Source organism: Hippoglossus hippoglossus, chromosome 18, assembly GCF_009819705.1.
Source record: "Hippoglossus hippoglossus isolate fHipHip1 chromosome 18, fHipHip1.pri, whole genome shotgun sequence".
NCBI lineage: Eukaryota > Metazoa > Chordata > Actinopteri > Pleuronectiformes > Pleuronectidae > Hippoglossus > Hippoglossus hippoglossus.
Genome location: NC_047168.1, coordinates 1,422,703 through 1,445,328, shown reverse-complemented (window position 1 = coordinate 1,445,328; position 22,626 = coordinate 1,422,703). Strand labels below are relative to the sequence as shown.

Sequence of the window (22,626 nt, the reverse complement as noted above, 5' to 3'; positions counted from 1 at the left end):
AATTGAATCAGAGCCAAGTACTGAGCGATACTATCTAGTATTAGACATCTAATCTGGCGAGGAGTGGAGGGATGACCAGGATTCTTATGCTGTGGGAGACGATTCGTGGGAATCGGCTGCAGGTGCACCAGGAACCTGCAGAGGAGAAGTCACGAGTCATGCCAGTACCCAGACCTGCTAAGCCAATCACACACACACACACACTCAGACATGCCACACCAATCAGAACCTCATACACAGAAGAGGGAGAAGCGGTCCTCTATGCCTTTGAGCAGCCATTGTCCTGCCTGCAGGTGATTCATGCCAAAATACAAACTGTTCTACACTTGGCCAACAGGCGTCCCTATTGAATGATCCAAGAGGAAAGCCCAGCTTTAAGATTAGCCTACAAGAGTATACCATGAAACTTCTATCAGAGCCCTGTCTACTACATTGCTGTAAAATCAACCGCAAGAAGTAATAATATCAAACCATCAGGAGAGAGCTAACCTGGAAAGCCAAGAAATGACGAAGCAGAGCCCAAACCCCACTGCTTCTGTGCTGCCCTCAATACAGTCCCAATCTGCTGCGGTGCAGACAAAGCACCAGAGCAAGTTCCTTGGAAAAGTTCTCTCTCTCTATCAAAGCTCCTTCACCTTGTCAATCAGCGTTCATGATTAGTTTCCACGAAAAAATGCCCTCAACCCAGTCATCTAGATCATCAGCTCTTCAGGAGTTCCTGGAGGAAAGAGGGAAGAAAAACATGAAAGCAAGATTTAACCACATGGCAAGAGTTCCAAATTAAAAGCCAGTGTGGAGCCAAATACCAATAGTGGAAAAACTCTGTGTAGATCTCCCAGGAGGAAGAAACTTCAGAACATTGCTCCCTCGTTAGGGAGAAATACAGATTATGCCCTGACTAATATCCTTGAACAGAGGAAAGATGAAACAGTCTTGACACCAGATGGCATTTAGCAGAGCGCATACCTCCGCCAAAGCCCAAGCTGCATCAATCGCAGAGAACAGCTCCCTAAATAGTCTGTATTTATATAGCATACATATATATTTTCTAGTCTTGATGACCAGTCAAAGCACCCAAATTTGATTCTTTCCTGACCAATATCGCAAGAATTGAAAACTCCAATGAATCAACCAGATTTTACACTGGATATGGCATAATTGCTAACAAGATGGACAGCCAACCAGTAAAACACAAACAATACAACTAGGTAGCAACCAGCTAACGACTATGACAGAGGTCATGGACCAGGAACTCACTGGAGTCAGAGCTTCTAAAATGTAGACGACAAAACAATCTTCATCAAATCTAAATACAAAAATAACCAAACAAACTGTAACTGTAACATTGTGGATGTAAAAGTTATATAAACCCACTGGAACAATTTGGAGTAAGAGAGAAATAGGAAACGGTTATTACAAACACCCCGATTGGAGGATGGTCCATAAGTAGATAGGCCTCCAAACTCAAGGTCAACAGTGAGGAATCTGTAAGAAGAAAAAACAAAAATTGGAAACCATGGTGGGTTTGGAGATGATTGATTCAGATAGCGATGGAACGATTCTGGTCTAGTTTGATACAGAAAAGGTTCACAGAGACCTCAGTCCCAGTGTGATCATTCACCTTTAACTAAACCACGTCTTTCTTTAGCCTACACCAGTGTTTTTGACAGGACCGGGGAAACTTGCACTTTTTTACACCCACCAGCCTTCCAATCCACCGCTTAGCGACTCTGCAGTGAATACATTTTCTTCATGATTCAGCGTATGAACATAATCCAGCTGAGCTTATGTTTCTGGCAGATCATATTTGCTGTAACAGGTTAGTTTTAGAGAAAATACTTTTTAGGAGACAGGGTTGGAGTGAGACATATAACCGATGAAGATGAGGTGCACTTGATTTACTAGTTGGCTTCGCTCACTGACCTCAAGGAAGGTTTATCTAAATCTACGTTTTGTTCTATGCACCTTTTTCTATCTAACCTGTTTGCTCATGAACCACAGGAACAACTTTTCTCTCTGAACAACAAATGGCTTCCTTCTTGAAATTAAATTGTGGTTCATGGTTAGTAATAACTGAATGATGAAGGCTGTGAGTGGAGTCTTCCTTTTTTTTTCTTCGCCCAAGTGGAAATACAGCCTTCAAACTATTAGGGCAAAAAATTATTTAATTCAATAATCATAAAAAAAAATCACTGCTGAAAAACACTTCAATCACAACAGCCTTGCTATGAATTTGCAAAGTACATGCAAAACTGCAGGAGGTTGGGGTTCTTTTTATTCCCATGAGTTCAACCCAAAGCCAGGTGAAGTCGGTAATACGAGGAGGACAGACGGCCTCCTTCATCGAACCTCCTTAGTGTTAACATGGAAAGCTCCTCCTGCACCCCCTCACCTCCTCATCTCCCTGTGAAAGACGAATCATATCAGCTTCCTAATGTTACTGGAATAATTTTCTGTCTCTAAAAAATAAAAAAGCCGAAATAATGAACAGACCACCGCACTTTGAACAAATGAGGACCTCAGGGCCAGTGGAACATAGAGGCGCCGGCGCTAAATGATTAGAGCCTCTGTTCAAGTGTACTTTTGTAAAACATTGATCAAGATTCCGCACGACCGAGCTGCAAGGTTAGTGTGATGATTTTTTTTTTAACTGTCCTTTGTTCATGCATCATGGAAATCCAACTGTGAAGCTAAACAACCCTTTCATCGCCACTTTCATCCACGTACAGTTTACTCAGAATGAAGCTGCTGAGCCTGCCGCCCTGGCATCCTGCTGCTCCTGTATAATTTCAGCGTATTCTGACCGTGTGTGCAGTGCAGGATAAATATCAGTCTGCCTCTGAAAGTGGCTGAAGTGTTTGCTCCAAAGAAATATGGAGCAAGCGGAGAGGTTTAGGTTTTATCAGATAGGTTTCAAACAAAACCCAAATTAGGTGAACAAAAAGTTATCAGGAAGAGACGACTTCAACTGAACTTTCCAAGAGGCATTTGCTGTCCTGTATCTGTCCAGATATACCTGTATCTGGGGGGGGGGGGGGGGGGGGGGGTGAAGTGTTCGAGTCCACAAAACACTTTTGGAGTTCCAGGGGTAAACAGCTTATGGACACTTGGATGACGCCACAGGAGAAGTATGACGGCATTTCCTGTTTGTTATTTTTAGTTTGAAGAAGTGGTCACCAGTTACTTCAATTGTTTTGGATTTGGCTGCAACGCTGTTTACCCCTGAGACTCCAGAATTGTTTGTGGACCCGAACACTTCACCCATCCCTCCATCGGCACGGTGGTGAGTAGATAATGAGTGAATTTACATTTTGCGGTGAACTATCCCTTTAAGAGCCCAAGGAAGTGCAGTGATGTTGTGATTTGGATACCTTCAATATGAATTAAATGTATAAGCAGTCGACCAGCGCTCTGTTAGAGCAGCGGCTGGGACTCATGTTGATCATGACAACACTGATAATTGATTGTCCGGTTCAGGGTTCCGTGCACTAAGTGGAGCTTCCTTGAAAAAGCAGGTGAACAGCTCTTTGTGCAGCAGCAGTGGCTTCGGGCTTCTCTGGACTGAATCCAGCAGCAAGTCTTTACTTACTGCAGGTCACTTTTACAGTTTCAGTAAGAAGGCTCCAACCAGCAGCACCAAAAGCCAAACAAAGAGCCCATTCCAAATAGACAGGTCAGAACGGGCACGGCACCAGTCAGCCTACATTTTAGGTGACATGGTTGAATGAGGGGCAGGTTCTGGCATTTCAGATTTTGAACCTCCAAATAAAGAGGTTTACATAATCTAGTTAAAGTGAGGCTTCTTATCTGATCGTGTGACTGTCGGTGGGCTACTTGTTCCTTCTGCTGACTAAGTTGCAGGGATGTCAACATATCGTTTCAACAACTAGTCTGTAAAGCTGAAACCTGGCAGTACACAACTGCTCCTTGTCTCTCTCTCCTCTCTCTCCTCCCCCTCCCCCTATCTCTCTCTCTTCTCTTCCCTCTTTTACACCCCCCTCTCCTTCTTGCCCACATTGAGTCTGGTTCTAGAGGTTTCTTCCAGTTAGTGAGGGAGCTTTTTCTCTCCACAGTCTCCAAAGTGCTGCTCATTGTGAGAACTGTTGGGTTTCTCTATCATTATTAAAGTCTTGACCCTCTATGTAAAGTGCATTAAGATAATGTATATTATACAAATTGAATTGATTTGAATATCATCCTTTTACTTTGGTGAGTATGTTCTGATAACTGATAGAACGATAAACCAGAATCTGATCAATCAAAACCTAAAGAAGGTCATCATTGTGGGTGATGAGGTTCAGGAAAGGTTTTGGTGAACAAATGATCTGTTGATGATCTGTTCAACCTCTCCGTGCCTCCTGATTCTTCTGCTCATGAATGTTGTGTATCATACAACAAGGCTGCAGTGGACCTGGACTCTAATTCATTCGTATGAAACAGTCTCTGTGTGTTACTCTACATGGGAAAACATTGCTCGTGACAAATACAGGATCGGAAATTAAAGTGATGGGATGTTTAATGAGACAGGGCTGACAAAAATGATGGGACTGGGGCGGAACAGGCAGAAATCCCAGCAGTGTTTGACACGTTTCCCCCTAATTTCTGTTAAGATAATGAGTTACATGAATTTCGAAATTTATCACCATGGTAACACAATTATTGAAATGTGCTTCGTTCTTGTGCAAAACATGTGAAACTGACCTGAATTCCCTCCACACCAGATCAAAAGAATAATAACAACATCGCTGGGTGACCTGTGGTGATAATGTAATCATAACATCCCTGGTTGGATTTCAGCTTCACTCCCTCCTCTACTCTTAACTTATTCAACAAAGGAAAAGTCCTGAAAGGAAAAAAAAAAATTATATTTTCGATATACCTATAGCTGAAAACCTTGAGAAACAGAAGTAGTTCTACATTTAGCTGCGGCTGTTCTGCCGACAGCGTGAGAAGAAGACACGAGTGTCGCGGGAAATCGCAATAGCTGCAGTTACTGAAGCATAGGGGGAGGATAACAGCAGAGATGTAGGCTAAAAAAGAAGTGGTCACCATTTACCCCAATTGTATTGGATTTGGGTGCAACGCTGTTTACCCCTGAAGCTCCAAAAGTGTTTGGTGGACTCAAACACTTAACTCACGCCTCAATCAGCAGAGTGGTGAGTAGATAATGAGTGAATTTTCATTTTTGGTTGAACTGTCCCTTTAACAGATGTAATATTCATACTAATCTTCGCATCTCACTCTCAGAAACACAGCAAAAAGTTACATTTCCTGAAATGTTGGATTGTTCCTTTAATGAACGACAGTAGCAGCCCAATGTACTAGCAAACAACAACGAGGTCGTTTCTGAGCAAACTGTTCTCAGCCACTGTCGCCAGCAGCGGGAGGAAAACGCCCCAACACTGGGAGTAGACTCCACCTCGTCACAGGGTTGACAGTTCAAAACCACAAACACAAAGCTGTTATCTGAACGTAGCCTGGATAAAAATGCTCCCTCTCCACAAAATAACTTATTTATTTGTGCCATATGGTTTCGCAGTGTTGTGTGTGTTTGCTTTGCAGCCTCTGAAGAGAAATCCAGTGTGCGAGTGACATCCTGTGCGTGAAAGATAGAGTCAAACGTTTCCTTCCTCTCTGCTTAATGTTATTAGCAGGCCTGTCTGGGGAGAGCGACACACTTCGCACAACACAGGCCCACTTTTATCAATCAGGGCTTAGCTGGCTCCCTGGATGACAGAAACTCTGCCTAAAGTTTACCCCCCCTGCTACAACACAAGAACAAAGCTCCCCCCTGCTCACTCGATACCTCAGAGAAACTCCGCGCTTTTGTGCGGAGTTTCTCTGAGGTATCCTGGCGAGAGAGAGATGTTTATTTGGATTATCACATCTCAAGAGGAAAGCATGCCTCCCTCAGCCAATTTAGAATTTGCCCTATAGGCCAGAAATCTTTTTTGCAGAGTGGATAAGTTAATTAAGAACAGCGAAGGGGACGATAACCGCCTTGTTTTCTTCTCCTGCAGTACAATAATTGCATTTCGTGCTCAATATTTGTGGGAGGGGGGTCATTGTGTATCAGAGAAGATAAAAACGTGTCATAATTGTACGAGGCCTGAGTGGAACCATGCCAACTGACTGACAACCCTCAAAAAGGTCTCTGAAGCAGATGAACACAATGTAACTGTTAATTGTCTTTGACAGAAATGGCATTGGAGAATCGGATGGAAAATCAAGGCTGTCAGTATTAAAGTCCTATTAGCTTATATATATGTTGTCTTGTTTCAGTTAATGAAAACACAGCGAGAGGGCATGAAATCTGCATTTATTTGAACGACTTATATTTCAGATTTAGTGGGTTAATGCAAAATGTCAAAGTCTAATGGTTTCCAGAGACTCCACTTGATACCGGAATATGTCTATGCAGAATTTACTTAGCAGAAATTCCAATTCCATGTTGTTCTAAGTGTAGGCAGAGGTAATAGGAGGATTCAGTGTCCTGGTGGAGGGGGAATGACCCTCCAACCTCGGCAAACAAAAGAAGGTCATTTGTTTTTTCATTCCAAACAGCGTTTTCTGATCTAATCTTATCTGTTTGCCTTTCAAACGTGCTGCTGTGCTTTTTAAGGACAGTCTGCTTTGAAACAAATGAGTTTGTACGTGTGTGAAAGACTAAAAAGTGACAAAGAGAGGAGGTCTTTTACCCACTTTGCACCCCTGTACACATCTATCCACTCACTTTTCAGCTATCACACTCACTGGGTGAATGTCATAAAGTTACACAAATCTTAGGATACACAAAGTTGATGCCATCAGGGGTGTAAGACCTCAAAGATGAAGGAAATTCACCATCAATTGTACCATTTTACTTCTTTAACCTATTTGTGCATTAATGATATTCTACACTTGTTCTTATCCTGACAGATCTAATGCTTTAACAATCAGATAAGAATATTTATCAAATGGAAAACACTGCACGCTGGTTTTACTAATTTATTGATTAAGTCCTGGCATTTAAATGGTAAAAATGTAATTACATCCAAAATATGAGTGATCTGCAAGTACAAAAATGCCGTTTGTGTGTGTGTGTGTGTGTGTGTGTGTGTGTGTGTGTGTGTGTGTGTGTGTGTGTGTTTTCCAGAGGATGGATATTAAGATGATAATCATCATGCAGTAAGCCCTGAGCTTTACACATTAGTATGGAGAAGACGGAGGACAGCAGCACTTCAGTCTCACTATCTGCTTCAGAAAGAAAAAGAAACACACACACCGGCTCTCTCTTCAATTACCTCATCCAAGTGAATCCAATCTGACTGGAATTGGCATGAAAAAGCTCGCCACATATCTTCCCTCATGTAAATGTTAATGCTGAGGCGTAAAGAGGAGGCACTCAGGCTTGCCGAGGGTGAAGTGATCTGACCAAACCAATCGATCTGAGCAGCGGGGGGGGGGAGAGAGGGTCACCAGCGGCTCAGCTGGTAATGCTCTCCTGTCCGGGAAGATTCACAGTAACAGAGTGGAAACATCACGATCACTCACACACCACTGATCCATTTAATCTGCCACAACCTGTCATGTGTTATTTACCCGAAGCAGTGGGATGGGAAGGACCTGCTCACAATACAACTGCAGATTCAGAACATACAATCTGAATAAAGATTGTATGTAATAAGAAAGCCTTTTTTCAAGCCTTCTTTCAGCTCTTTGTTTTGGTTTTCTGGCCCACACACAGGTAGCATTGACAAGCAAGAGAAAAACCCAGCTGAGAAAAAGAGAATGGAAAAGTATCATAATCATTTACAGGCTTATTGCTAATTTGAAGGTATACTGTACTGGTGCATAGATTGTTTAGATTTGTACAAAAATAGGTCTTTTCACTGTGTTCAGTTTGTGGTTGTGTGTTAATGTGGCTCTATTTTCGTGTTGGGGATGTTTCTGGGCTGCATCCAACGGTCAGTGGGCGTGTAGCTCCCAGCCAATTACAGGGTGTGAGGGCAGGGGCTCTGAAGAAACACATCCAGGTTACTTCACTGTCTCTTCCTCTCTCCACTTCTTCAGATAAAGATCTTCTTTGGTATAATTAGCTCAAAGTCTGGGTCTGTTTGTACACTAGAGTGTGCATACCCTAACCCGTGGACTGTTTTTAAAAAAGCTCTGCACACAAACAATAAAAAGGGACAGTATATTGTAGAACTGTGGGAGGAGGACTCACTAATGACGAGGAATAATTCAGAAGTAGCTCCGTAGCATTGACACAGGCCAAGCAAACATTCCAGACAGGTACGTTTACAACGGGCACTGCAGTGAATTCAATTTGGTTTACGTAGACGTGCAGATTGGGTTAGGTTAACTGGAGACTCTAACAGTATTCTATACATGACGGATGGATGGATTGTGCCACTGCAGCTCTTTCGAGCAGTTGCTAAATCTTGTCGGGGGGGTGTCAGGCGGCATTCTGACACCACGTGGATGGATGACACAAACGAGGAAGTTTGTCTAATCTCCTGCTGTGTGTGTTCACGTCTCCGGTGCAGCAACGCAGATGTAGTGAGGCTCCCTCAAGGCACTGGAGGTAAACCTGGCTCCTGTCGGATTAGAGTCAGCACAAAGATGAATGCAAACAAACAGACGTGAGTGTTCACAACTATGAGCCTCTGTTTGTTTCTTCAAACACACTCTGTCATCTAATGCGTCCGACTGTATTCATGTAAGACCGCTGTTCCCCCGAGGAAGCATTCAAACATTTCATTGAGGTAAAAGTACAAATAAATAGACAAAGAAAATACTCAAGTGAAAGTAAAAGTACCATATTAACCTTTCTACTTGATTAAAAGTACTTGCTATTAAATATACTTGAAGTATTAAAAGTAAAAGTACTTGCCAAGTTTTCCCCAATGCAACATTAACTACTATATTTAGTTTCACACAAGAATAATACAGACTCATACTGAAATCTCGGCTGTTGTCTCTTCTGAATCCATTTCGGGTGTTTCCTCTTGACCAATGAGTGATGGTGCTGCAGGAGGCGGGGTCTAATGTTACCTGCCGGCTCCGATGGATCAATATACCACTGCCCCTCTTTTACCTGATATATGTAGTGGGGTAAAATTGAAAAAGAGCAAAAATAAAGCTACTTAAGTTAGGTTCAGATACATAAAAACGGGTACTTGTACTGCGTTACATCCCACCACTGCTCCCATTTCACAGTAAGTCAGCCTGACTGGCTCATGATCTGCACCAGTGGTCCCCAACTGGGAGACCATCCCTGTCTTGTATTGTGGGTAATTTGTGTACCAAGATCCAAGCTGACTTAAATAGTTGTTTCTTTCCTCTCAGTTTCGCACAGCGGTAATTCAGCCCTCCATTCTGTGTTTCTCTGTTGTCCCATAAACAGGGAGAGTGTGAGAGCCAGCAGGAAGACGGTTGGCTGTACATCAAGAAGCCACCCAGTGCCAGGGAAGGAGCAGAGGCCGAGTTTTGTGGCTGAGTCAAACCCTGCTGACTGTGCAGCCGTGAACACTGTCCTTGGGAGTGCCTCTGCTCTGTGTGTTTGAGACTCTCCGTGTCACACAAACTGTATCACACTTAGTGGTCAAAGATTCAATTGTCTTTGTCAACACTGGAAAAGTTCCCCTATTTAGAATTCTTGAAATCCCGACAGTAATGTCTGTTCACGTGAATGACTGAGGGAACAAATGTTTTCAGCATTTTCTGGAATAGGAGCTCAACCAGATCATCCACTATTCAGAAGGTTGTTAGTTCGACCCCCAGCTCCTCCGGTCTGCTTTTCCAAATTGTCCTTGGGTAAAGCACATGGAGTTGATAAGACTAGAAAAGTGTTGTAAATACAGACCTTTTAATATTTACAAACACACTATGGGAGTTTTCATCATAGAGCCTGCACCGATTCATGTGGATTCAGTGTGTATGTGTTCAAATGTTGTAGGCTTGTGTTTGTGCACTTGTCAGCCTGAAGTTGCATGTAGTTGTGTGGCTGTGCGCACTGAATGGTAAATGCTCTATATTTATAAAGCACTTTTCTAGTCTTGATGACCAGCACTTTTCTATGAGAAGGGACAATTTGGGGTTGAGTATCTTGCCCGAGGACACTTTGGCATTTCAAATGGGGAAGACTGGGATCGAACCCACGTCATACAACATATGTTGTGTTTTTAAATGATATGTTCTTTTCTTTTGATCCATATGACTCAGTGTAAGTTTCAAATGCAGCATGAAGTTTTGAAAGTATATTTCTGAAATCTGAAGGAACTCATGCGTATTAATTTTTTTGTTGCAGCCTCAGCACCTCTCCACTGACTCCTTGATCCAAGATCTATCATTCAAATGAATTTGTCGATATACCATCAAATAAGTATTTGAAAATTTGAATGTGTCTAGGGTGTGGGCAAAAAAATACCTCATGAAAAAGTATTTTAAATGACACCATATGCAAATCAATCAATCAGACGTTTGAATATAGCACTTTAACAGAAATTACTTTCCAGAATAAAAGCAATAAAGACATAATCCAAACCCTACACCCACCCAGCTAGGCAGAGAGTGAAACAATATTAACAGGAAGTGAGGAACCGCTATCGTAAATCTCAAAGATTTGAAATGAGGAAACACCAAAGGCAGGTAAATAATGACAGATAAAACGATAAAGATAGAATAGCAAAATATCATTAAAAGAGATGAGGAAAAATATAAAGATAAGATAATAATTGGTTGTATTGTATTCAATCCGCCTGCAATTCACCTTCCACCTTAATTCCCAAGAGTCTTTCAGCTGGCACCAAAAATTCATATACTCATATTCATACATAGAATAGGTGGATACATGACAGCAGTTAGTTTTTCTAAAGCAGACTTTGAACACACTGACATAACGTGAATACACATTTGTTTAAGTTTAAGTTTTTAGAGTGAATCTAAGCTATAACGTTGTGTGCATGATTTCCTTGATGAAGCATAGTGATCAATTAGGATCCCTCAACGCTAAGTTTCAAATAACAAGAAATCATCTAATTGTTCTTTGCAGGGTAAAATTGCATTTAAACCATGTTGGAAGTCAATAAATGCTGCATTAATCTATTTCTAAGGCTCTTGCCAAGTGTTTTCTCTACTGTTTATCTGATCCTCACATGAATACACAATCCTGGCCCCTGTGACCCTCTGCCGAAACATTCACACACTGTTTGTATTGTGGTTATTTACCTGTGTTTTCATTTCACAGCGTAAAATCATGTTGATTTGACAGTTTAAGTCAGTGACTCTCACCCTCTCCCTCTGAGCAGAGCTATTAGCATGAGAGTGCCACAACCACCCTGAGACAAACCCTTTCAGATTTAACACCCGACGACCCCTTCGATTCCCGAGCACTTCCTGCCAAAGACTCGGCCGCGGCCTCTGCCACTGCAGACGCACCCGAGGGGGAAGAGGCCGCTGACGCTGGCGACCAGGAGGGGGATTAATCTCCCAGCGTCTCACCCTCCTAAAAGAAAAAAGATCTTCCACACTCCTACCTTCTGAAAGAAGAACAAAAACAGAATGTTGGATTGTTCCTCTTTTCATTTCTGCTTTTTGTCTGCTATCATTGCACCTTTCAAGCAAGCCACAGTTACACTTGTTGTTTTGACATCATTTGTTGTCGGCTTATTAACCTGTTTTTCCTCACTTGTGCATAGAGTTTATAAATGATGGCATGAAAGTTTTTGTTTGTTAGAGGCTTTTTAGTTTTGAGTGAGTGATTCAGTTTTTAAGTCTGGTCTTCTATGAATGTCTATTACTACATGCCCTGTTAACTGTGACCACTGTATAGGATTGTATTAACACTACATGCACACAGCGGGCCCAAGTGGCCCAAATCAGATTACCTTCTTCTTCTCCTTGTGGACTTCCGTACACAACATGCTGCATGTGACTACTTGTTGTTCCTCTGTGCATGCGAGTCACATCAGGGACCAGTTCACATTGGAGTCTGATACTGGCCACAGTTTACAAGATAACGTGAACAGCTACATAAAAAACATAGTGTGAACATAGTGAAAATGTCAGTGAACACTTTAAGAGGAGCCTGTATCATCTCTGTCAATTGCTGGTTATTTCTGGCAGAAAGTACTTGTTTTTAATATTTGCATTGATTTCATATTTCCAAAAGATTACACCCATCTGCGGTTTTACAAACCTGCTGATTAATTTAACGATGTTAGAACAGGGGGGATATTGAACATGGCTCACAACAAGTGAGTGTTTAAGAGGGAGTGATCCCTGTAGGTGTGATAAGCAACATTCTTGTCCATCATTCCCATGGGTTGATAATGTATTTGCTACTGGTTGTAAGTCTAGACAGAACAAAAATGCACACACCCCTGTGTGTGTGTATGTGTGTGTGTGTGTGTGTGTGTGTGTGTGTGTGTGTGTGTGTGTGTGTGTGTGTGTGTGTGTGTGTGTGTGTGTGTGTGTGTGTGTAAGATAACTCAACAACACATGGACAATTTCCCACCAAGCTTGCTGGGAAGATTCCTCAGGGGGTATCTCAAGGCTCTTAGAGTTTATTGTCAAAGGTCAAGGTCAAAAGGTGTGGTGGTCCCCCAACAAAAAGAACTTGTTAAACATGTGCAAATAACAGAGAGTAAATTAGGGTGTAAATGAGAGGTACAGTTAGTTTGTCCATTAAGATAGAAAAGTGCATTGAAGGCCCTTGAGGTGATATTGTATTGACCAAAGCAGATTCAATGATCGTCTGACAAATGTTCTTTGGGAGTGAAAATATTCAACTGAGACAGAAAACTCTTAAATCAGGCATCCATTACATTAAGGTACAGGACATATCATTTAGCTGACGCGTTTATCCAAAGCGACTTCAAGCTGTGTGCACGTTCTCAAAATAAGCTCTGAGCGCCCTCTAGTGTTCATGACAACTCCTTGCTTGTTAAGACCCTGGATGGAGCCCGGTCACCCTGACGACCTGAACGTGCAGACTCAAACATGCACAGTACCCGTCTGCCTTCCTGAGAACAAAATATTCAAAAATATGTATTCCAATACAATAGGACCTCAGACTGCAGTGTCATACATAAGTATGAACTAAATTACAATGGAACATTTTATTTTCAGAGTCAAGTCTGAAATCTGAGACACTTATTCCAGGGATTTAGAAAGCAAGTGTAGATTTAACCAATTCCTTATCATCAGTAAAACATGTATGCACTTTTAGCCTTGGTTTGACATCTGACACTAAATATGTAGCATATATGTGAGTGGAAGAAATCGACAGAGGACAACAAACTGTGAAGCAGGTGAAAATGTCCTAAACAGACAAAGTGACATTTGTCTTCAAAGGATTATAATGAATGCACTATAATGCATTATGCACAATGAGAGAACATATAAGATTTCCATTGATATTCTTCCAGCAACTATATTAATGTTTGCTCATTTTTCATTTCATTAAATTCGTGTTGAAAGTGTTACACAGAGCCAGTGAGGAAAAATAATTCAGAGTTGGGATTTGCCATAACGGTTCCAGTTCTGTCCCAAAACAATTCAAACTCGCTCATATGTGTAATTGGATTTTTTTATCTTTGCAATTTTTCCTCCATTTTGATAATGGCTGCAAAGAGATGACTTCCTCATGCTGTTCCAATGTACTTGGAGATTGGAAACAAAATCCAGAGTATTTTTTTCATTTGGGAGGTTTGGCAACCTGTGGAGTTTTCAGTCCATTTCAGCTGATTCCAGCATTTTTAGAGTCTTCAGTTTGGGTTTAGCAATAAGGAAAACTGACAGAATGAGGAAGTCAGAAAATATTGAGAAACCATTAAAAGCATTGTTGGTTTTGGTCTTTACATGGGATTTGCCCAGAGAGCGTGTGGGCCACTTCAGGCAAAGATGCAGCACTTCTGGCCTTCTTGTGGCCCGCAAACATCGGATGTGAGCCTAAACATCCCAAAACAAATGTGGGTCTTTTTTGGCAAACATGTAAAAAACTACTGTAAAAAAACATGGCGGCCTCCATAGAGAGGACCCGCTCCCGATGTAAATATAAACGGCTCATTCTAGGGTAAAGAAAATAACGAATTGTACAATTTAGATGAAACACACTTGAAAACATCACTAGGATTAATTTAAATTCAATTTCTGCTAATAGATCCCTTTCACCTACATCTTACACACTGGACCTTTAAGTGGTAAATGGTGAATATGGACCAAATAGCACAAAGCTGATTTAGGCCACCTTTGGGTGACATGTGGTAATGCCATCACTTACCTGTGGCTCAGGTCTGGCAAACAGGAGCGGACCACCCAAGTGGGCCGGATGACAGTGTGACAGAGTGGACCAGAACAATTTTCCTATGTGGGTTCACCTTTAACTTACAACAGTTAATACTAAATATGGAAAAGAATGGGTTCCCCTCTGTTTCCCAGCCCTATTTGACCAAGCAAAGCCTCGCTCTTCTTATCACAGGAGTGCAAACTGTCACACTCTTCCCGGTGAGAGCCGGAACCCCTCTCAGCCACCTCCTCTCTCTTCATCCCCCCTTTATCCTCCTCCTCCTCCACCATGGCTGCCTTCGTCACCTGGGGGGAATCACTCGGAGGATCAACATAATCGCAACTCAAACACCACGTGTCATTTTCAGCTGCACAGGGAAAAAAGATCACTGCTTCCCCCACAAAAAAAGCTGCTGCTGCCAGTTATCGTCACACTCTCATCACTCTGAGCTAATTCTCTTTTACGCTGTGACTCCATAGGCAGACTTACTGCAACTTTATGTGAGTGTTGCACCAGCTCTGTCACACAGGATTGGATGCTGTTAACACACTTTATATACAATATGTGGGATACATAAAACTTACGTGAGCACAGCACTTTCACGACACCATGCTGCCTTATATTCTTTCCCTTTCCAGCTGTTTTTAAAGTATACAAGCATCATGAAGCGTACTTATCTGTACTTTGCAAACTGTACTTTTTATACACATTTATTTGTGTGTGTGTGTATATAAAAGAATGTCTACTGTAGCTTTTATTTATATTTGTAATCCTTATTTCTGTGTTTAATCTTATTTTTGTGTTTTATCTAGTGTCAATGGAAGACTAGCAAACATAAAAATGTCATGGCATTTCCCTCACAAGAGGAAAAAAAGAAAACAAGCTAGTTTTCATCAAGTCCATTTCATCAAAAATATCTAAGATAATAACAAAAGGTTGTGTATTCCTGGTAACCCCAAGTGGGACATACGAAGCAACAATGATTCTAGATACTGAATTATTATTATTATTAGTAGTAGTAGTATGGATATTGTTATGGTTATTATTATTATTCAGCTATCAGGTCGTCCCAGATTAAACATTATACCTCAAAATCTCTGAGCAGTAGTGGAGGAAGTACTCAAACATTTTACTTGAATTTAAAAGTAAATTCAAAATTGCTTTTAGATACATAAAGTATTAAAAATGTAAGAACTTGTGGAGTGTAGTCTATTCCCTAATGCAAGACTCCACTATCATTATAGTCTCAGCGATGTTTCTTCCCCAGTGAGTGCTGCTGCAGGCACATGCTCTGTGGAACAATCTCCTCTCATTATTCATTCATATTAGAAATATCAAGAATAATGTCTACATGTAACTCAATTCAATCAAATTAAACTTGACACTTGAGTAATTAAATGTTACTCTTTGCATTGAAGTTACATAGTAAAGTTATACAGAAATTCAATTTGTAATTCATATGCAGAAAGTCAACGTTTTAGGAATAGTATGTTTTTGACTCAGCTAAAACCTTCCTCTCTGATCAAGCTGATATGTAGAGCTGGCTCAGGTCTGAATTGGACCAGCTCTTAGCTCTGCTGCTACAGGCCTGAATTGTCAGGAGACACATGGAGCTTCTCTTTCCTCCTCTCGCTCTTCGTCACATTAATGTCTCATCAATACATGTTACTGACTTTGCTTCTTGTGTTTTGTCTTTGCAGATCCAGGATCACTGCTGCGGCCACATTGTGGATTGTGATCATGGTGGCAGCTGATCATGAATTATGATTAAACTTGATGGTTTGGATATACAATATGCCTACTCATGCATACAACCAATTTTGGCCATACCTCTATCATTACAATTGTCATTACTGCACCCTTAATCTCTGTCAGACATTTTCTTTTGAATTAATACTTTAAACATTAATACACCTCTTAGATGCCGTCTTTTCTCATAAATGTTGTAAATATTGTGTGTGTGTGTGTGTGTGTGTGTGTGTGTGTGTGTGTGTGTGTGTGTGTGTGTGTGTGTGTGTCTGTCCCTCCCGAGGACCTATTTTTAAAGAATCCAGATGAAGCAACTCAGTCGGCTGCTATTTTTACCTATTTTTTCTTATGTCAGTCTCAGTTACAGCAGCTCCGACGTTTATTACTTTACATCTCTCTCTGATCCAGCTCCTCATTTATTTAAAATGTCTTTTTCACACCTTGTGTTTTGCAGTTGACATGTGATTTTTTTTAAACTTTTACTCATATTGCATATTACATAAAGCGTTAGTGTTATTAGCACTGATATGTAGTTTGAGGTTTTCTGTGTTTCTTTATTTTTTATTTTTGTCTTCTTTATTAATAGACCAGTGTGTAAATTAAACTACTGTAACCCTTTAAAATTAGTGTGTGAATATAAGGAAATAAAAAAGTAAAATGGTGTAACTTTTGTAATTCACAGAAATCACAAGATAATTTTAGTTTGTTAAAAGCAAAGTTAAATTGCCTATTATTATCCTGATATGTTGATTTGAGTGTTTTCTTTTATAATATTAATGAAGAGCCTCATAAACCTTATTCTTCTCATGTGACTGGAAATAAAAAGTCAAAAAGTGAAAAATTGTCTGTTTGTATAATGCCATGAGCCAACAATATGTGTTGTATTTTTGCATTAAATGTTTTTGTATCAAATTACATATGTCCACATGTATCTCACTGATTTTACAGTCACATATAAAAATCCTAGAGCTCCTTTAAATTGAAATGTATTTATTATAGTGATGTAAGCTATATGTAAGACTACATCCACAAGCCCTGTAGAAAATTTCGAATTTCTGCTGAAGAAATGCTAAATCCTGTTGTTATTGTCTGCCCAAATAGTTTTCACAGGATGAGTCTCAAGAATCTAGTTGTCATGTGTATGTTTTTAACATGTAGAATATTGCTGTCTGCTTCAATGTGTCTGGCACCATCACTAGGGACATACAAGAGCAGAAAAGAGCACGTATAGTGGATTTAAATAAGCTGAAATGCTCCAACAGTATCAGATTTATTTTTGCATCACATGTCAAATCAAATTATATATCTCCACGTGTAGCTGATTATATGTATATTTGTTTGTATTAAATATATTTGTGTTGTTTTATTAGTTTTATATTAATTTTATATATATACATATATGTATTTTTATCAAATTACACATCTCTATGTGTAGCTTATTTTTTATTTTATTTTTTTATTTGTATATATGTATTTGTATATATATATATATATATATTATACATCCACAAACCTCTATAGAATGTTTAGATTAAACCCTAAAAATGATATAATCTTTTCAATATTATTTAGATTTGTATTGATACTGCAAACAGTATTCATATATATATATATATATATATATATATAGCTCCTATTAAATTGTTATACATTTATTTTAGCGATGTCGCCTCACATCCGCGAATGATGCGGTTCAAAGTTGACTCAGAGGGTCCGGCTGCGCATGCGTGTACTAGCGTGGCGACTGCACCGGTCGGGGGAAGTTGTGCGAACATGAACGTAGTAAAGTTGTAATGGCCGAAATGGACTGTTAACTGGGGCAGGTTGACGCCAGCGGCTCGGAGCAGAGAGAGAGAACCACACGGAGACAGCGGCGGAGCCATGACAGCTAACGAGGACCAGGAGGTGAGGCCTGAACGATGCTTGCTGGGAAACTGTTGTTAGCTGTTAGCGGCTAACGAGCAGCTACGTGCCACTAGCATGACTCGTAGCCCTCGGGGTTCCGGTGGCTCTCGGTGTCGCGGCTGTTCCTGCTCCGTGTCCGGTCCGACAGGTGACCGCGCTGGATGCTGCGGGACGTGTCAGACCTTTATGATACTGACGACATGTGCAGGGCAGCGTGTCAAGTGTGTTTTCAGCTGTTTATCAACCTGTGACATGCGCTGCTCAGAACCGGGCTGATTTCAAGCCGAACTCTATTTCCGTTTTCATGTATGACGAATTAAACAATACGTCGTCATGCACACGTGTAAGGTCTTATTTCTATTCTGTGTAGTCCTCTGCTTTTATCGGATATAATTTAATTAATTTAGTTAATCTTTCTGAACGGTGTTTGGTGCACGGAAGCTACATGTTGACTGCACGTATCAATCTGTCACTGTCCCTCTGCTTCGATCGCAGATGGAGCTGGAGGCGCTTCGCTCCATCTACGAGGGGGACGAGAGCTTCAAGGAAATCAGCCCAGTGTCCTTCCAGTTCCGGGTGAGTACTGGTCCCTGCTCTCTGCTGTCCGTACCTGGTATTCACATCCATCCCTGAGGGATCTGATCACGAGGGGACAGTGTTAAGTACAGGCCTGAATGTGTCCTGAGATCCGATCATGTGTGAACGCTAATGCCACACTCAGGAGACACACTCGGGACACATTTTAAAACCAGGTCTGAACAGGGCTTATGTCTCCTACACCATTAAAATACCATTGTCTGCGATACAAGGTCTTAAAAGCAAATACATCAACTTCAAAAAGACAGAAACCTTCATGATTCACCTTCACTGGTTCTTAAAGACCTTACGGACATCAGTTAGGTTTGATTCTGTTGTCGTAACTCGCCTTATCTTGTGTTTCTATAATGAAAGATAGGAGACCTGGAGGACACCAAAGCATTCATCCTGGACATCACGTGGCCAGAGACGTACCCAGAAACAACCCCACAAATGTCCCTCGGTGGCTATTTCAACAAAAAGATGTACGTTTGCAAGCGCGATGTATTGTCCGATGTCCCTCCTCTGTCATGCTGTGCTTTTATATGTGAAGCACTGGGCACTGCAAACATCTGGAAGCTCCAATCACAGGGTTCTAAGCTGTAGGACCACAGGACTTAAATGAACGGTTTGCAGATGTAGTTTTGGCAGCGACCGTGCAATACTGTCATTTGTTGAAACCAGGAAATGTGCTGGATTTTTTTCTTTAATATACAAAATTAATAAACCAGGGGAAAAATTGTGCCATCAACAAAGTGCCTATGCAACCTTCAACCCCATTGACCCACATCAACCTGTACTGTAAAGTGCTTTGAGTGGTCATCAAGACTATATACTTATATACAGACCATTTCAAAGGTTTTATTTTTGTGTTATTATTTAGATTCATGGTCATGGCTGCTGTATGATACTGTTGTTCACACACACACACACACACACACACACATTACGTAATGTTTTCTTCTTTCCATCATGTTGGTTTCACTCCCAGCTCTGCAGAGACAAAGAAGCAGATCCTGTCGAAGCTGGATGAGCAGGTCGAGGTGAACCTGGGCACTGCCATGATGTACACCCTGTTTGAGTGGGCCAAGGAAAACCAGGAGGCCCTCATGGAGAACCATAAACCTGTAGTGACCGCCATTGTAAGTACAGTACAGTCATGCTGTCTCACAGCCATCTTGAGTACTCACTGAAATGTTTGTGGACTGCGCTGCCTCAGAAAGAAGAGTTCTCTCCTTCCTTTCATATACAGTTTCTAAATCTGTTGTTCCTACTTTAGTGGAAGGTTTACAGGCATACATAAATGTGATTCAGCAACAGCCAAGGTCTTCGAGGTTCGAGAAAATAGCCATTGGTTGTTTCTTGTGGTTGCAGACGATGCCCAGCAGTGAGATCAACACCAGCTCAACAGGCAAGAAGAGGGAGAAGAAGGAGCAGCTGACCAAATCTCAGAAGAGAAGAATCGTCAGCAGAACAGGTACCTCCGACAGGCCGGTTCACTCGTGATGCATAATGGATTTTTACTGCTTATCATAATGGTCATGTTTATATGTTATATATCTGAGCCCACCGACTAAAAGCACCACAGGTTTTCTTGTAATTTCCCCTCCTATTTTGAAAAGTGCCCTGCTTTACAACCAAATAAACCAACATACACCACCTCTCCACACTGCGGGCCTAAGTGGTTCTGTGCCAAACCTAAGTCAACCTGACATGGGACAAGATGCAAGTAGGAGCTGACCTGATTTAGACAAGCATGGTGATACCAGATCAGACCAGATCCCAAAGCTGAACAGGCTTAGACAGAGCGACACTTACTCAACAACACATAGAAATGAACATGGTTTTGTCCACATTTCCTTAAATTATACCTCAAACATACTTGCCTGGTTCACAATTAGAGCTTCTAAAGGCCGATGTTCTTTTCTCATGAAGCATAAGCTAAACCCCGAGCTAATCTGTAATCGTAAGTTAACTTTCAATTGGTTTTTAAGCCAATATTTTTTACATGAAGTTGTCTTATTGTGTCTTATGATCTATGATCACATCCCATTTTTGTGCTTTTAGATCACAAGGGAGAACTGCCAAGAGGCTGGAACTGGACTGACGTGATCAAAGTAGGTGCATCTTACCTTTCCTCCACTAGATGGTGCTCATACTCAACTTTTAAAACAAAATAACTGACTCGTGATGTTTTGTCTTTTCTCCCTGGTCATTGCAACAACCTTCCACCAGCATGTAAGTGAAAACCACCTCAGCTTAAAATGCACTGAAGCAAATCACTGACACAGACCAGAGTTACACACAGTTTCTTTTTGCTTTTTTGTTGCAGTTGAGTAGAACGGGAGGGAAAGATGACGACCAAATGTGAGTGCAGTGATCTGGTGCCGCTTCACACGAGAAGTGACATCACTGCAGCCTGTTGCTGCTGCTGTCCAGAAGCCTTCACATCCAAGCTCACCAACATGTTACACTCACAATGGCTGCCTCCACCCTGACGACCACAGCAGGCTGGACAATGGTGGACACACACACACACATTTATTTAGCTAAACTGAGACTTTGAGGTGGGATTCATCTGAAGGCCTCGCCGTGTTTCCTGTGTTTGTGGTGTTTGTGTAAAGCAGCGACGTGAAGAGGAACGCACCGGGTTCTGTTCATTTAGCCGCCAGATGTTCTGCTCCATCATCCATCAGGGTGGAGTGTGCTTGAGATACTTGCTGTCACTGCCATGTTTTCATTCGGCGAGGTTAGGCCCAGCTGTCAGGCGCTGAGCTGTAAGTGTTGGATTGTGGTTTGGAGTGCACGTGTCAAAATGTCAAATAGCATCCTGCTGTTCATCTGAGGTACCATGTGAGTTTTTGAAAGCAGAGAGATTTTTAAGAACTCGCAAAATGTTGCTCCTGTTACCATTTCTTATTTTGGTAAATGTTTCATTTCCCCTATGAATTGAAAACCTTAAATTTTTTATGTATAAATAAAATTACCTTTGGTCTGCTGCTCATCTAACAGTATCATTTATCACCGCTTTCTATATATACATATGTATAATCTACTGATTATAGACAATAACTAGTTTGTCCTGCAGGAGTTTTGTAGTCCGTCCTCATACACTAGCACACTGGTGTTGTACCCATCTCATGATACTTCTGGTCCAGTATGCTAATAGCTCCCAACTACACACTATGTAATATCTTTTTATCTTTTTATCTTTTCAAAGATATCAGACTGTCGTTCACTAATCAGTGAAGTCCGATTAAGTCCTTGTGAACTACTCTGTTTTTAGCAGAATTCAGGAGAGTAGAGACTCTCCACATCTTGAATTAAATGTCTATATTTATATCCGCAGCTTATAAGCTGTACCATAGTGTATTCCAAAAACTCACAACAATTGAGCAGGAATAAATTCTTCATTTTACTACCACAATGCATTATGGGATACAAATTAACATAGTAATAATAACAAATACTGTTATTTTGTTGACGTTTTCAGTTTAACACAGCATCTATTGCACTTCTGTCCGTCCTGGGAGAGGGATCCCTCACATGTGGCTCTCTCTGAGGTTTCTACCTTCTTTTCCCCTGTTAAAAGGGTTTTGGGGTATTTTGTCCTTACTCTTGTTGAGGGTTAAGGACAGATCTGTTACTTTTCTGATGATGAAAAAAGGAAAATTGTGCTTGTCTTGTGGGTGATATTTGATCTAAACTCTCCACAAAGACAGACGGAGAGACTGACTGACATCAGTCCAGTTTAGTTTTAGTACTCGTGTGGGTGAGCAGAGGGTCACCGGACAGACAATCGAAAGCCACTATGGTATATTTTAGACTGCAGCTCAAAAAGAAAAGAAAAAGGTCTGATCAGTTTTAGATTAATTCAGTACTTGTGTCCATCACGTATACCATTTGATATTTCTATATCCTTACACTGAAATTAATTAATTTAATCAATTTCTAACCAAATTAATTAGGAGATATTGAGACAAGTGGGGGATGGGACACACACACACAGGTTAATATGGCCCTGCTGTAGCTGTAACTGTCCACTAGGATTCTGCTGACAAGAAAAAGCCACCAATGAATTGTGTGTTCAGTCTGGGTGTGAAAATGCCCCCCACATTTATCTC

At 41.1% G+C, this 22,626-nt stretch overlaps 1 protein-coding gene across 1 annotated transcript; it reads left to right on the top strand.

Annotated features, from left to right (window-relative positions):
- Window positions 1–17,742: 17,742 nt before the first annotated feature.
- On the top strand, window positions 17,743–21,287 carry rwdd (RWD domain containing 4). Its single transcript, XM_034615203.1, has 8 exons — window positions 17,743–17,926; window positions 18,422–18,502; window positions 18,878–18,987; window positions 19,494–19,644; window positions 19,877–19,979; window positions 20,570–20,619; window positions 20,738–20,740; window positions 20,835–21,287. The coding sequence occupies exons 1-8, from the start codon at window positions 17,903–17,905 to the stop codon at window positions 20,871–20,873; spliced, it is 561 nt and encodes a 186-aa protein (XP_034471094.1). The 5' UTR covers window positions 17,743–17,902; the 3' UTR covers window positions 20,874–21,287.
- The last annotated feature ends 1,339 nt before the right edge of the window (window positions 21,288–22,626 follow it).

Bases quoted from the DNA above. Each gene is read 5' to 3' on its own strand.
- rwdd (XM_034615203.1), top strand. From the start codon at position 17,903: ATGACAGCTAACGAGGACCAGGAG. The intron at 17,927-18,421 runs GTGAGGCCTGAA...CTTCGATCGCAG, and splicing joins CAGCTAACGAGGACCAGGAG to ATGGAGCTGGAGGCGCTTCG. The intron at 18,503-18,877 runs GTGAGTACTGGT...CTATAATGAAAG, and splicing joins CAGTGTCCTTCCAGTTCCGG to ATAGGAGACCTGGAGGACAC.